The 16,261-nt window shown below is 38.9% G+C and overlaps 1 protein-coding gene across 1 annotated transcript in view; it reads right to left on the bottom strand.

Moving 5' to 3' along the window:
* galnt14 (UDP-N-acetyl-alpha-D-galactosamine:polypeptide N-acetylgalactosaminyltransferase 14 (GalNAc-T14)) overlaps nucleotides 1-16,261 on the bottom strand; it is a 196,223-nt gene that overhangs the window by 62,265 nt on the left and 117,697 nt on the right. The window contains exon 4 of the mRNA XM_042503819.1: nucleotides 5,804-5,871. Within this exon, the coding sequence (XP_042359753.1) occupies nucleotides 5,804-5,871 (68 nt within the window). The remainder of the gene's footprint in view (nucleotides 1-5,803; nucleotides 5,872-16,261) is intronic.

The raw sequence follows: 16,261 nt of genomic DNA, 5'->3' as shown, positions 1-16,261 counted from the left end.
TGGTGGAAAAGTGTCATAATGAAAAGAAGAAAAAGAAATAGGGGAAAAAATACAACAGCTGGGTTATGAGTCAAAAGTGGACTGAATATTTAATACATGTTTTTGAAACAACAATGGCTTTCGAAAATATTGCCCGAGCACAGGGCAATATTTTGTATTAAATTAGATTTAATACAATTCTATTATCTCTGAGAAAGGGCTACCTTCAACAATAGTGAGGTAAAAATGAGAAAAGTAGAGAATTCCTAAAACTGCAACAACTGAGAAGTCAAAATAAACACACGTTTATTTCCAAGAGTAGGGCTGTAGATAACAGTTATTTTCATTATTGATTATTCTGCCGATTGCTTTCTGAATTACACAATTAAAGCTGTAGTTGTTGACTTTAATTAAAAAAACAAAAAAATTGTCATAGTTGCTGAAACTGTCACTATATTCACAAAGCACTAAATGAGACAGATAATCTGTAAAAAAAAAAAAAAAAAGCTTATATTCTTCTACCCACTCTGTTACCTACACTGTTTTGCAACATTTCTAATGGCCTTACCACACGTGAACAAAAACAACCAATCAGAGCCGAGGACCGTCTACTGCAGCTGTCAGTCATGTCAATCACTGCTCGTGAACTGCAAACTAGGCAGCGCTAATGAATCAAGATTCTGTTACTGCTTTGTCACTCACTTCAAATGTTTTCAGCAACCTATTTTAGTTCCCTGTTTGGCTGTAAAATGAGAAGGTTTGCTTTTTCCAACATGGCGGTATAAAACATTCTCATTTTACAATTAAACAGTACACTAAAAGATGCTTCTGAAAACATTTGAGGTGAGAAATAGGCAATGCAGTAACAGAATCTTCGTTCATATTTGATCATTTCTGCCTAGTTTGACAATTTGACCGCACTTCACGAGCAGGGATTGATATCACTGACAGCTGCATTAGAGACTCCTCCGCTCTGATTGGTTGTTTTTGGTAAGCTGCATTAGACTGCAGCAGATGCCATTAGAGGCAGTTTGAAGAGGATGGAAATTATTTTTTTCCCACAAACTATCTGTCTCATGTACTTCTTTCAAAATGTGGTGACAGTTTCAGCAAATATAATGAAAAGTCATTTTCATTATATTTCAGTTACTAACCGCAGCTTCAATTGTTACAGTGAAAATAACCCATCATGATGTTGTGTTTGTGGCATTTTTAAGTCGAATGTTTTGTCCATAAAACAGCCCAAAATCCAAATATACTTAGTTTACCATATTTTTTTATGATCTACAACAGAAAAAAAGCAGCAAATCATTAAAGAGTTTAAGGATTAAGCAATTAATTTTCTAATTGACCAATTTCTTAATTTCATATTTATCTGGTTCTGTCCTGAAACAATCAGTAGTATTATCTATTATATACTAGAAAACAACATTGTTACATCCTCATGTTGTCATTGGGCTTATCTTATATGGTGATGTGATCAATTTATTAAGTTTTCCTAAGCTGTATTATATGCCTTAATATATTAACAGGTGCAATCATAGTGCTGTATTAAATTACTAATTAATTCTGAATTATGACTTTTACTAAGTGCCTTATTCAATTCTATTCATTTTTAGTTAGCACTGAGACCACAGGAAGAGAATTAGTGAGGAAGTAGTTACAACTCTTTACTGCTGTTGCTCTCTCTTCTATTGTTATATGAAAAGAACAAATACCAAAGAAAAAAAACCCTCAGTCAAAAAGTGTCAAAGTTTAGTGGCCCTGAATGACTGAAAACCTCCATCAGAGCCCTTTGACCCAGAGGAGACGCCTGGTCGCTCTCCTCTCCACTGACCATCTCCTTTCAAGTGGGAACGTGTGAGATCTTTGTGAAAAACAGCAAGAAAGTAGTTTGACCCAAAAAGAAATATTTTCACCCATTATGAGGCTTGATTCTAAAAAATAGTATTTTTTTTTAACTTGGGTTCAAAACTACTTTTTTTTGGCCCTGCTCAAGCTCAACAACACAGAAGATGCACAGTATTTATTAAACATTAGCACACGTTAGGGAAGCAACAACTAAATGCTAAAACAGGAAGAGAAGACTGGAGCTTGAAAAGATACATTTCTGATTACTGGCAGCAGTTTAGTTACCAGAATACCTTGCACAACAGCTTCTGGCAATATCATGAGATCACGCAAGAATCGGGGGATCACAAGATCACTCAAAAACCATCTTGTCGGGCTTCAAGTGATGTGTCCATGTCCGAATCAAGTATTAGATGTGACTACAAAAAAAGTGTGCGTGCTAGCCTGAAAAACTAAGCGGTTCCATTTACAAAAAGTGACTCACTGTGATGACTAGAACAGCAACTCTCAGCCAGACGTAGGCCACATGTACACCAGGAGTGCTTCTGCAGTTACTGGATGTAATCTGGATGATTGTTGAGGAGCTCAGCTACTAAACAGAGACCTGAATCTTGACTATTAGGCTAATATCAACTTCCATATAATTAATAGTGTTAAAAACCTATTAAAAGATCAGTTTGAACACATTTAGGCCATGACAGGCTTTGTCAATAAAGTGGTACCTGAACTCATCTGACCAGACTGTGAGGGTATATCAAATAACTGAAGGTTAGGAACGAGGGACGTCAACAGTTAACTGTCAATCAGTTAACCAGAGACAATATTCTGAACCAGTTATGCGTGTGCGTCTGCAGGTTAATTTTGCTTCTCTTCAGTTTACTGTGTCTACCTGCTAGTCTGACAGGAGATGCTAGCAGTACTGGTCATTCGGTGATTACCATTTGTAACACCGTCCTGACGCAACAGTGTTGCTGTGGAAACTCTGGATATCATCCCACATTACCCAGAGAGTAAGCAGCTCACTTTTGAGCTGTAAAACCATTTTATCCATTGTTTAGCTCTATTAGCACTGTTTGCAAATAAAACGACTTACTCCTTGGGGAAGCTGGGGCTAGATCTGGGCACAATGTTTGCACAGCACTGTGTTTTTGGGACCAGGACGACATTACCAGCCGTATCACCAATGCTGCTAGCTACCTAATGTTGGCTCCCACCAAACCCCAGTGGTGTGCAGTATGGGACCAGTGGGGACCGTAGGTTGGTTGGTTGGCATGTCTCCACAAAGCCAATGGAAAATAAAAAAGTGACATTTACATCACAAAATATTAAAATCACCAATGCTAAATAGATTGCACTTTGAAATGCAGTGCTAAAGCTCACTTAAACAACGGAGCACCAGACAAAAAGGGCAGAATTAACTGAAACTAACATCCCCATTAGCAACCACTTGTAAGGAAAATGTACATACATTTTTGCAATATTCATAATCATGATCAAGAGTTTTTCTGGTTGAGACAAAAACATTCTACAGCAGCAGGATATTAGAGGGGGAAAAAAATTCATACTAGGTCAAATATCCCAAAATAAATCACTGTAAGAAATTAGGATTGTAGCCAAAGGCAGGATATAAATGTTATCAAATGACACACTGCTGCGTGGGAGGAAATGAAGTTCTTGAACAGTTTTTGTTGCTCAGACTTTGCACTCAGTTGTAGGGTACCATGTTTAAAGTGTACATACAGTATCATTAACACTGTTTGTCATGCTGTCGCTCATTTGCACATATTCTATCTTTGGTTGTTTACTTGCATATATATCAGTCTCCACTGCTGATTGCATCTCTCCGCTGCTCCCCTCATCTGTTTTGATCATTTCTTCATAGTCTAAATCTGGGACTATTTTGCCTTCATCACTTGGATTTTCACTTCTGTACATGTGCGTACGACACCATCTGTCCTGATTGGCTGTCAGGTCGACTCAGCAGGTGTCTTTGATAATAGGCTATTGGAAAGGCTACGGAGAATAGTCAGCGGGTAGTACTGAGCCACCAGTATCACAGCACATGTTCTGCACAGTTGAGTTTTCTTTACCGAAATAATTGGCACTGAAGTTTTTGTTGCTTTCTCTGTAGTTTCCTTTTAAAACATTTAAACTGTTACTTTGAAGAGGATGAATACACCAGCAATACTAGATCACCCTCGAACATGGATGAATAAACTTTGTGTCACTGAACTCAGATAAAGTTCCAGAGACAAATCAAATCTTGTTATCTGGGATTTGGTTCCACTTCTCCTGAAACTGCTGTTTCACTGTACTTGTACACACTGTCACTGACCTTTCTGATGCATGTTTTTCTTATCAGCGCTGCACTCCCTGGCCATAAAAAGCAAAGTGCAGACATATTGTTTTTGATCGTATCAAGGTCAGCTCAGCAGATATGGAGAAGAACTTATTTTCTAGCAAGAGTAGAAAGAAAATTGGAAATGACAGCAGATCAGGACAATTCCTGTAATTGCCCCTCTTGTAAAAATGTTTGAGGCTTTGAACTGTTGATATAGAAAAAAAACTTTAATCGACTGTCCCTGTTTATCAGTGATAGAAAGTAACTCAGTACATTTACTCAAGAACTGTTTTCAAATTCAGCTTCGAGGCACATGCACATTACTTCAGCTCTAGTTTTTCCACTCGTGATGTTTTAGTCTTGGTACCTTTGTGACTTTGCCTGTCTTGTCTGTGGTACTCAGCCGCAAAGCCCATTGGTTCCTACTGAAGACACAAATCTTCATATATCCACAAGTATATATGCTTATATAGTTTCGGGTTCAGTAACTTTCTAACACAGATGGACAATGTTGCAGTTCTTAGCAAATGTTACTCACAGTTGTTTGGGACGATTTTCAGCGATGGAATAATCCACATTTGTTTCTCTAGTGATTACTTGGGGCAGTACGAGGGTGAATATGGGACTGAATTAAGGTTAACTAGAGTGTGTGTGTTCTGCTTGTTAGATGCATACAGTCTTTTTTTAATATAAACTTACATTGGTGAAACACTTTGTATTTATGTTTCCTTGTGCAGAACAAGCACATGGTTAGGTTAAGAAAGGGCAGAACCACCCCATAAGGACTTTCCAGCTCCTTATAAGGTATTACAGCATTACAAGCATAATTTCAAACTGATGCCATCTGGCGGCCTGTCACACTGCCGCGAAAGGTGCCATCCAGCTGCGTTTTAAACTGATGATGCCCATTAGCAGATAATATGGCCACAAAAGGTGGCTTTTGGTGTTGGCTTATGACACAAAAATCACTGACCAAGCTGTGGTATTTGATGAGTTCAGAATAAGTGTGGGCTTTAGTGTAATAAGAACTACATTTAATGACAGAAACCACCTTTAAAAAAAGATTTATCTGATGTGTACTTGTTTTTTTTTGTTTATATTTTATTGTGTAGCTCATGTCCCATCCCTTAACATGGAGGGGGCAGGGTTTAAGATCTATAATGCAGCCAGCCCCCAGGGGAGATCTAGATGTTTTGGCCTTAGTTTTGGAGTGTTGTTATGTACACATTATATACAGTCCATGGTTTTTATCTTTTAATAAGATTTGCAATGCAATAACAGAAACGAACAATATCTAATCTAAAAGTAATCTTAAGTTTTCAATCTTAACTTTTCTCTTTGGTCTGTTTGGATCATTTCACCTTGACTTTGTATCTCTCTGGAGACGAACAAGACACAGCTTTGGGCGAGACACTGTTCATACACAGCTCGTCTGTCTCTTTGACCCAGAACGGAGGTCTCTTTTCATCTTCATTGTACTGTAACTGTGGACCCAGCTGCTGTGGACACATTCCTCCCTCTGACCTGTTATGAAGGTCTCATCTCTGTTATCTCTGACCTGGAAGAGACCTGGAATGTGTGTGTTTGTATATGTGTGTGAGTGTGTAATGTGTGTGTCCAGCTGCAGCTCACCGTCGTCGCTGAAGTCATCCACCAGAATGATCTCGTGGATGAGATGAACTGGAGTTCTGTTCAAAACACTAGAGAGACAAAAGAAAAAAATTGTCTCACATATGCATGAACACGTGCATACAGTCGTAAAAAAGGCATGTGCAATACACTGAAAGCTGACAAGTAAATGCCAGCCTACACACACACACACACAAACACACACACAGGTACTCGTGAACTCATTATGTATGCAGTGCACGCCATATGAAACAACATATTGAAAATGTCAGCCCAAATTCCTGTTATGAAAATGTATGACGTGTCGCCTCTAAGAAACTATTTCATTAAAGAGGAAGATTGAAACATAAAAAATTCATAACTTTTACTGGAGGAAAATAAGAAAACGTGTTTTGTCCTGGGTGTTCTGCTCTATTTTATTTCATTATTTCTGCTATTCAATAACCTCTGTGTTCATCATCCCCTCGGGATAAGGCTGAAGAGGAGAGACAGAGGAGGGAGGAAAGGAGAAAGGAGCGAAGGAAGATAGAGGAAAAAGGAGGTAAATAGGAAGGAAAGGGACAAGAAAAAGGATGATGGAGTAGAAAAAATGAAAAGAAAGGAAAGACGGGGGCAAGGGGAAGTAAGGAAAGGAGAGATAAAAACTAATGAAAAGGGATTAGAAGGAAGGAGGGAAGAAGGATAAATGGATGCAGAGAAATTAAAGGGGGGGTGCAGGAAGTAAGAGAGGTGGGGAGAGAACAAGAAAAGGAAGGCAGAAGCAAAAAAGGAAAGAAGAAAGTAGGATGCCAAAGATAGCTGGATGCCATTAAAAAGAGAGGAAAGGATGGACGAGAAAAACAGGGATCAAAGAAGAGATTATGTTAAAAAAGAAAGGAAGGAAAGAAGGAAGGAAAGAGAGAAACAGAAAGAAAAAGAAAAATGAAAGTGTAAGAAGCAGACAAAGACAGGAAAAACAGGCAAACACGAAGGATGGAGGAAAGTTGAAGGGAAGAAAGAAAAGGAGGGAGAGAAGGGGAAGAAACTACCATATGTTATACTGTAGCATTATTTATTGATGTGTGTACTATTTTTTGCATATTTATGAATTCTGTAAGGTGTGCCATGTTTTGTTTTGTTTTAGTGCCTTCTAAACATGGCCAGGGACTGTTCTTTTTTCTGCTTTCTGTTGATAAATTCAGTGTCACTGTAAAATAAACTAATACAACTAAATTAAAAAGAACATGAACAAAGATGCAAAGCATCAATGTACAAAGTTTCAATATGCAGCAAAGATGGAAGAAAACAAAGGAGCTAAGGAGAAAAGGAAGGGGGGGTACACACCTTTGGTTAATAGAGACAGATCAAGGGAAGGAAAGGTACATGCAGAACAATGGATGGAATTTGGTTTAGGTGAAAACGAAGGAGGGAGCAACAGAGGGATGCAAGGAGTTGAAGCTGAAAATGCAGGAGGAGGAGATGTGGAGCAAAACTATGAGTCTCTGAGGCACTGGACCCCATCAGGAGGAGTGATGGATGCAGGGAGGGGAGGAGAGGAAGGTGGAGTGAGATGAAAGAGTGAGGAATAATGAAGGAGGAGCGAGAGAGAGGAAGAGAGAAAGAGAGAGAGATGGCAGGCAAGTAAGGGAGACAAATAACCCTCTCTCTCTCTCTCTCTCTCTCTCTCTCTTTCTCTCTCTCTCTCTCTGTGTGTGTGTGTGTGTGTGTGTGTGTGTGTGTGTGTTGCTGATCAGGAAAGGTGGATGAATTGGACTGATGGATGGAGGGAAGCAGGAGAGGAGGAGGAATGGTGTAGGGCAAGCAAATAAGAAAGAAGGGTGGAATTAAGATAGAGGAAGGGATAAAGATGAAGAGATGAGGTGATCAAGTAGAAAGATAACAGTGTATTATTCTTATTTGATCACATTAAATCCTCCACCCAGTCTATCTATCCATCTGTCTATGTATCTATCTATCTATCTGCCAGTCTGTCCGTCTGTCGATCTGCAGTATGGTAGACAGACATGGACAGATGGACACAATCTCTTTATTCTTTTTCTTTCTCTCAACCTCCTCTTCCACCTTTCATCACCTTCCTACTTCTCTCTGTCTGTCTCTCTGTCTCTCTCTCTCTCACACACACACGCACATACAGGAGCTCCCATTCTCTGGTTCACAGGCCACTAGCTATGAGGCTTAACCTCCCCTCAGGCGTGCTGAGGGAGAAGCTATCTACAGCTCACAGAAAATATTATCACCGCTGACAATACCGCAGTCAGCTGCCACAGAATAGCAGCTCTGTATCTGCGCCGCTCATTTCCAACAGCCGTATATCAATTTAAGGGGGGGGGGGGGATTTTTTTGAAAAATTTTCATTACCTACAGCTGCCATTTGGAGAGTGCTTTCATCCAGAGCGCCTTAAGAGCATGCATTTTTAGAGCTGCGTGTGTGTGTGCAGGCCCCAGTGGGAATTGAACCCCACTCTCTGGCAGCCGTAGCGCTGATGCTAAATGGGTGCTGCTGTGTGACTGCCAGGGTGAGGGGTTCAATTCCCTCGGGAGCCATCCATGCTCAGCACTTACCTTAGAGTAGGGGAATTTGGAAAGAAGTGGTTAAAGGTGATACCAAAATAGTTCCTCGAAGACCAGAGCAGTAACAACAGAGGTTATGTCACAACCTGGTTTTGGCCATGTTGCCCTCAGCTCTTTGGTCGCAGAGAGGAAATGTGGCTGCATCATCAAATGGACAACTGCACCACCTCTACAGAATTTAACAGTCATGGAGAATTACTTTTTGTTCAATGATATGTTTGATCAATTTTGTGTCTTATCAGTTGGCTAGTGCTTGCAAACTGTCCATTGTGCCCCAGCTTCTTGCCAAGTGCTTGCTGGGACAGGATCCAGCCCCTACACAAGCCCAAACAGGGTAAGCATTTCAGAGAAAGGACAGATGGATGGAAAGTCGATTAGCTCGCTAACTATAACATAAGGCTTGCTAAATGTGAAACACGTGCAGACTGAAGTAGCCAATTTTATAATTTGCAGACACTCAGACGAGTTCAAACTGTAGGCCAATGTAAAAGTCAGGAACATTTTCTGTGTGACTTTTTAAGAGTGACTGTAACTTCATTAGAAAGTAAGCCAGAAGTGTCAGCAGTAAGAGAGTTGTATACTGTGGGATGTGAGCTTACATGAAAAGACGATCGATTCTACTATTTTCTTTATCTGTTTTTTTCTTAGTGGCCCATGCTTGTATTGTTTCATGTGAAGATGTTACAACTTTTAAAATAAATTTAACCACAGTGGCTGCTTGGCTCTAGGGATGGCAATGTTGCTCAATTAGTTGCACCATTTTGGTCCAAACTGAACAACTCAACAACTTCTGCATGGGTTGCCATGAAATTTCATACAGATATCCATAGTTCCTAAATGATGAAGCCTAATGACTTTGGCGGTCTCTTCACTTTTCCTGCAAAGCCACAAGGTCAAAATAAAAAATGGAGCCAATGCAAAAGTGCCAAAAGCTGCAGTTCCTTGAATGGCCACTTGAAATTTAATCCAAGCGCAACCCAATGATAAAATGGCCGGCTTTACAGCAGAAATACAAGTTTACAGCCTGTAAAAAAATGTTCTTATAGGGAAATTTCAATGTTCATGAGAACTGTAAGTGGAATTAATTTTTGTATAACTCACTTATTTATATTTTATTAAGACTTAAAGTTATGCATCATTAAGGGTTTGGCCACTCTGCATGACAGGTGGGTGCCATCTGTTGACAAGTCGCCACCATGGCAACATTGGTCAGGTTGTGTAACCATGTCATATCCAAAGATTTCAAAGAGTATAGGCATGATGTCACTTGCTGTAATAACTGTCACTAGTTCAGTGGTTTTCATTTCATGAAAGTCCATTGTAACGTTTTGGTCACTTAAAAAAATCTTGTTCAGCATTTTGTTCTACCAAAAGACTCACTATGGTTTTGGATATTCATTTTTTTTTTAAGTATGTTTCGTTTTTCACTAGAAAAAATTAGCACAAATCAGCATTAGTATTATCACAGTTAGTTAGATGTACATGCAACTCACTGACCAAGATAGCAGCAAGCATTATGGTCACCTCCACCCTCTCGTCCAAATTTGGTCAACTCTGGGTCCAAAAAAGGCAATACGCAAACCACTGGGTGACGTCACAGTGGCTTCACCAATTATTACGGTCTAAGGAAATATCTCAAGACATATACTTGATGGATCGACATAATATTTGGTGCAGAATTCATGTTTCCTTTAGGATAAAATGTTAGATTTTGAGGATCCGTTGACTGTTCATTGAGCATCGTAAAAATCTAATTTGTCAAGTACTTTGCTATATAACCAAATCCCTGAAAATGAATTCCATTTACAAATTTGTAAAAAGAAATGATGAAAAATAAAAGAAAAGATTATGGCTTGTTAGAAAGTGTAAGTGTGGGAGTTTGATTTAGCCCCTCTCATTCTTGGGATGTTGATCTTAAATCTTAACTAGACAATGATTTAGAAACGTAATGATCCCACTTTCGACAGTGTCACTGGGATGTTGTGAAGATATGCTTGCTAGAAAACGCATCTAGATGTAGCTATTAGTTTGTATTGTATGTTAACAGCTTATTTGCTTTAGTACCTCGCTAACTACTGTAGCAAATAACAGTTAACAGTTAACAGTTCTCAGGCTGACTGACCTGATTTATCTCAAAACAACAACTCAGATAAGTAGCTCCAGTTGTTAAACCATTTTTTTCACTTTTGATTGGGCATCAACAACGCTCCGTGGGTCCTTCACTAAGGCAGTAGGTCTGCTGAGCATGTGACACAACTACAAAGTCTCTATTACAGGTTTCAGATTGTCTTGCCACTCTGCTGCCCTGGATTTATGGATTTATTTACACCTGAGAAGTGATGCTTTCAAGTGTTGTGAGCAAGATATCTTCTGCTCTGTTGATTTCTGTAAAAACACATCAAGACTCTCCTTCATGCATATTTGTTATTTTGTTCGACTTCGATTGTAAATCAGCTGCAGAATTGTTTTCCACTAACGCCGTTCTCTACAGGTGAGGAGTCAAATTAGTTTCCACTGTTCATGCAATATTTGCTTGAGGCACAATTTTCTTTCTTTTTTTCCTCTCTAAAGCTTTCTCCCTTTCCATATTTCTCTATTTTGCACCTCAGCTCGGTTCTCTCCCTCTTTTTTCCTCTCTTGCTCTCTCTCTCTGCCTGATTGGTTAGCTGACAGCCAGTTCTTCCATCCTCCACCTTGCTAGAGTAATTCATCACTCTTTTCTCATCACCTCTGCATCCACCACTCTTTCCATTTCTCCGCATCCCACCATCTTTCGGCACCCAAATTAAATATCAAGACCTCTGACAGTAATGGAAGAATTTTACTGCAAAAATTAAATGTCCACTTTTTGGAAAAAAAAACCCTATTTATTCCTAAATGGTACTAAAGACAAGATTATTATTAAAAGTCAGGACATTTTAAAAATGTGTAGCAATGAACATTATGCCTTACAAAACAGATTTTCACTGCTTGTTAAATCTTTCTTGGTCTGACAGAAAGTCTCTCCCAGCAAATCTGCAGAAACCGTTCTAGGAAAGAAATCCTGATTCAGCCACTCAATACGTTCTCTTCTGTCTAACCACCAGTGATGCATTATGCTATAGATCTGCAGCCAGTAAATACTGTCTCATCACTACTGATCTACAGTCCTGTACATCTACATTTATCAGCCCCAGTCTGGCGTCAAACGGTTAGTTTGTCCATGTTAAATACAGTCTTGTCACTGCTAATTAACAATGATCTGTATCTATATTCACTAATTGCTCTCTGATGATGTTTATTTAGAGGATGCTGTATGTGGGAGCTCATTGGTGATAATCTGATGCCTCAAACATGCACTGATGATATCTAGATGGGTTACGAAATCTCATCACTGATGATCTGTGATGCTACACATTAGCATCCTGTAAACACTGTCAAGTTTTGTCATATGCCAAATATATATATGTATTTGGTGAATGCTAAGGGGACTATATATGTTTTTATGCCTCTGCAATAGCCGAGGATAGAGGCATTACGTTCTTTGGGTTGACTGTCCATCTGTCTGTCCGTCTCTTCATCCCATCCGTGTGAATGTGATAGCTCAAGAATGCCTTGAAGGAATTTTGTCAAATTTGGCAAAACATCCACTTGGACTCAATAATGAACTTATTAGATCTTGGTGGTCAAAGGTTGAGGTTGCTGCGAGCTTGTGTCCGCCCTATTCTCATAAACACAATATCAAGAAAGTCTTAACTTTTTTTTTTCAGTTTTAGCAAAAATGTCCACTTAGACTCAATGATGAACTGATTAAGATTTTGGAGGTCATACATCAATCAAGGTCACAGTGACGTAGTCTGTCTCCCTCTTATGAGAGCGATATCTCAAGAACACCGCAAGGATTTTTTTTTGTCAAATTTGGAACAAGTAGTTACTTGGATTAACAACGCACTGATTAGCTTTGGTAGTCATAGGTCAAGGTCACAATTACCTTGCATCCATCTCATTCTTGTGAATTCAGTTTCTCAAAAAGGCCCTCAGGGAGTTTCTTCAAATTTGGCACAAAGGTCCACTTGGACTTAAGAATTATCTGATTAGAATTTGGTCATTGAAAGTCAAAGGTCAAGGTCACTGTGACCTCACGAAACATACTTTGGCTATAACTCAAGATTTTATACGTTAATTAAGACAGGATTTCACATAAAAGGTGACATCATAATACTCTACAAAAGACTTGTGGCCATTAGTCAAAGTCATAATTCAAGAACAGAAGGGGAGACATTTGTTCAGATTTTTAATTGGTGACACAAATCTTGACACTAATCTTGAGTGTAGAGGCCAAAATCTGTAAAGACTTGGTGTAAATAAATGTTTCAGTTATACAATATGTTTGCTCCAATTGTGTGCAAGAAATGATTAAAGATAGAGATAGAAGTGAAAAGGGGGAAGGGTACAATAGAGAAGCACTAAATCTCCAAGAAATCAGTAAAACTTGCCGGAGAAAGCAAAAGCTGTAAATCTACCTAACGACCTCCCCCTAATAAATCCTGTGTGATCAGTTGAAGAGGAAGCGATCCGGATTCTTTACTGTGCGGTTTTAGGACCACTGAATCAGAAAGTGCTGAGCTGGTGCTGATCGAGAGCTCTCCCTCTTTCTCTTTTTTTCCCCCATGATGCTCTTGTGGCTCCTCCATAATTATGGAACCTCTGCAGCTGAGGAAGATGTTTTACACACACACACACACACACACACACACAAATATGCAGCGCCAAAACAAACTAAACCCATTAAAACCAAACCAAACATGTCGTCGTCAAAAGCTCCAGATCTCTTTTCTCTCCCTCTTCGCCTGCTTATCTCTCGCCCAGCGGAGACGGAGAAGATGAGATCAATTTTCGGATCCAAGCTTGATTAAATATCGACAAGGCCCGGTTCCCCCTCAGAAAGCAGCTCTTTGATCACGAGATGAAAAGCTTTCAAAGTGCCCATCATTGTCTTAGAAATCAAACTTATTAGTTTCGCCCTGCATATCGCCAAGCCCCTAAGGGCACAAAAACTCTAAAATTATACTCTTTTATAATGTAATTGTAGGCAATACGCTTTCAGTGTTTTCAGAGTCCCCGGAGCAAAGCATGATTGCAGATAGTAAAAAGAAAACTTATCTGGCTATTATCTGGCCATTCAATTTTTTTTCTCTGCTTGAAAACTGACGGTTAAAATCAGATTTCAATTTTTTTTGCTGTCTTTGACTAAATATGTTTCGAAGCCTCTTAGAAGAAGTTTCATAACACTGAATATCTTTTGTAAACTTTTCAGCTATGATCCAATAACGATTGGAGAATAAGCAGATTGATATTTTTCAGAAGAATTCACCCATAAAGATTGATGATGGAGGCTTTTTCTCAGCTCAGTACTTCACATTATTATAGTTTCTAACATTCAAATTTGGGAGCGACCAACATCCACTGATCTTGAAGGGCATAGCAGTAACATCTATGAGAACAGTAACATTTGTACTATATAATAACTTTCTCAAGCTTGCACCAACCCTTATTTTCTTCCTTAATTCCTTTATATCCTTTTTTATTTCTAACTTTATTTTTTTGTAGCATTTTTGTGCTTGTGGAAAACTACAGCATACAATGTCTGTGAGTGTGAGCTACAGGAACTACACTGGAATATATTACACTGCCTCACAGGACCTTAAGGTTTATCTATGAATATTACTACTTAACATTAAATCTCACTACACACAACACTATATACACTATAAAAGCAAAAACATTGATATAAGGTCATTTTCACATCAAAGTTTTAAGCCCATGCAGAACTTTAGAGCAACTGTTTTTGCTGCCTGCACCTAATTTCACTTTCCAGAATTTGAGCCACCAAAACGAAAAGTGTTCTTCATTGACCTTTTGCAGTGTTTTCTAGCGGGTTTTGAGATACACAGATAGCAGGTGTTTTAAACAACACTCCACAGCATTTCTCAGTGGCATTGAGCCACCAAATGGGGTTGTTTTTTCTGACCCCATCCCTGCTTTTCAAGTAGCTTTTGTGCCAACAAACACAGATGTTAAAGACAAGACTTAATCTTTAACTAACCATAACCAGTGTTTTTTGTGTTTAAAGCTAACCACACATTGACTATAATACTGTTAAAAAAACATTTAATGTCAAACTATCAACAATAAGATGATGTACAAATGTAATGTATCTGTGGTTTACAAAAAAACACAATGCAAACATGTTTCCCTAGCTGTTGGGTCATCTTACTTCAAAAGCAATGTGCTGTGGTTTCTGGGATCATCAGCTGTCAGAGAAATGGGTTTTCAGTCCAATAGTACATTTATTTGGACTAAAGGGGCTTTAGAATTTTGGGCCATTGGAAAAATGGCCAGTCCCCATTTTTAAATACCCCAAAACAGTTTTAAAATCTTCTTGCTCACAAATACAGCGCCAAGAGACAATAATGTAACTGTGACAAACGATAAAGGTGCAGTGTTCACTGTAATGGATTACATATCTTAAATCATTTCATGTCTCTACAAGTTTTACTGAAATAAACTGAAACAATAGGTGCAAAATCAATCTAAAAATTGATGGTTTGCTTTGGCTCAGCAGTAATGTAAATTACACACAATCTGTAGTTAATGGGCCAAAACCGGCAAAACCACATGATGGTCCATTAAATATCCGTAAGGGAGGCACTAACACTCCTAAGTCCAGTCGACCTCTCTGTGGAGTCAGCAAGGAAAAAGGGACTTTGAGAGGTACAAAATAAGAAGAATCACTGTCTAAAATACATGCAGATTCTTAGAAGGCACCTTTTTTAAAAACTTTGTTTCCATATCAACCAAACACCTCTCTACAAAGAAAAAGTTGCATGTTCAGCTTTTTGTCCATTTAAACTTTAAAACAAACCAGTTGCGCCACACTTATTGTATCTTAACTCATTACATAACCATTTTCTGTTGGCTGATGCCTTTGTGTGATTCACTGACTCATGAAAAAAACTGTAAATGTCAAGTGATCTTTTGTAGTACTATTAACTTTTTTTTCCAGCAACTTCACCAAAGTACTTCAGTCTGCCTGTGAAGACACCAGGAAAAGCACGGCTCTAAAAGTGGACACTGTCTGTAAACCTGCTGCTCCCTCCGTCTAAAGTACACCAGAAAATGGCAACTTGAAAAGTATAAAATGTCAAGATAACAGAGACTATCTAGCCATTATTAGTATTTGTACAATGAATGACATTTTGCTCCATTTCTTTGAAAGCAGGTCTTTCAACCCACCTTTGAGTGTTGTCAATCACTGCAGCTAAAAACAATTAGCCTTTAGGCGTTGCTGAGTGACGTTTTTTATGAACTAGTCTGCTAGTTTCAGATGGGTTCCTGCGCATCTTCCATTTTGAAACATTTTTTTCTAGGCTCAAATTACTAGACTTCTTGGTAGATTTTTTTAGATCATATTTTACACAAATAGCCAGCCGTTCAGTCCACACACTGACCCAGAAAGTTGGACAATGTTTCACTGCCAAATATCTCTGCCCAAAGAGGAAGTAAACCTGTGGATGTTCATATTATCATAATAATGCTATTTAAGTAAAACTAGTTTAAAATGTTAAGACACTGCCGCATTTCCTTTCAAACTAATTTGGTTGTGGATGTCCAGATTTGGTCGGTTATGAGGCACTTGGGGGCAGAGCTGTTTTGCAGACTCTGACGTACAGGCATAGAGGCAGCTCTGCACACCACACTTCTTGCCTCGCTTTCAGCGACATCAAGCTCGCTCTGACCGGCACTCCCACACACACTGGTAATTATTTTGGCTGCACCCGCCTGCTCCAGACGCCATGAAAAGCAGTCTGTACGATCAATATACTTCTAGAATTTCCAAATTTTATATTT

Source organism: Plectropomus leopardus, chromosome 16 (genome assembly GCF_008729295.1).
Source record: "Plectropomus leopardus isolate mb chromosome 16, YSFRI_Pleo_2.0, whole genome shotgun sequence".
NCBI lineage: Eukaryota > Metazoa > Chordata > Actinopteri > Perciformes > Serranidae > Plectropomus > Plectropomus leopardus.
The sequence above is the reverse complement of the archived record's forward strand: the minus strand, read 5'-3'. Positions and strand labels throughout refer to the sequence as shown.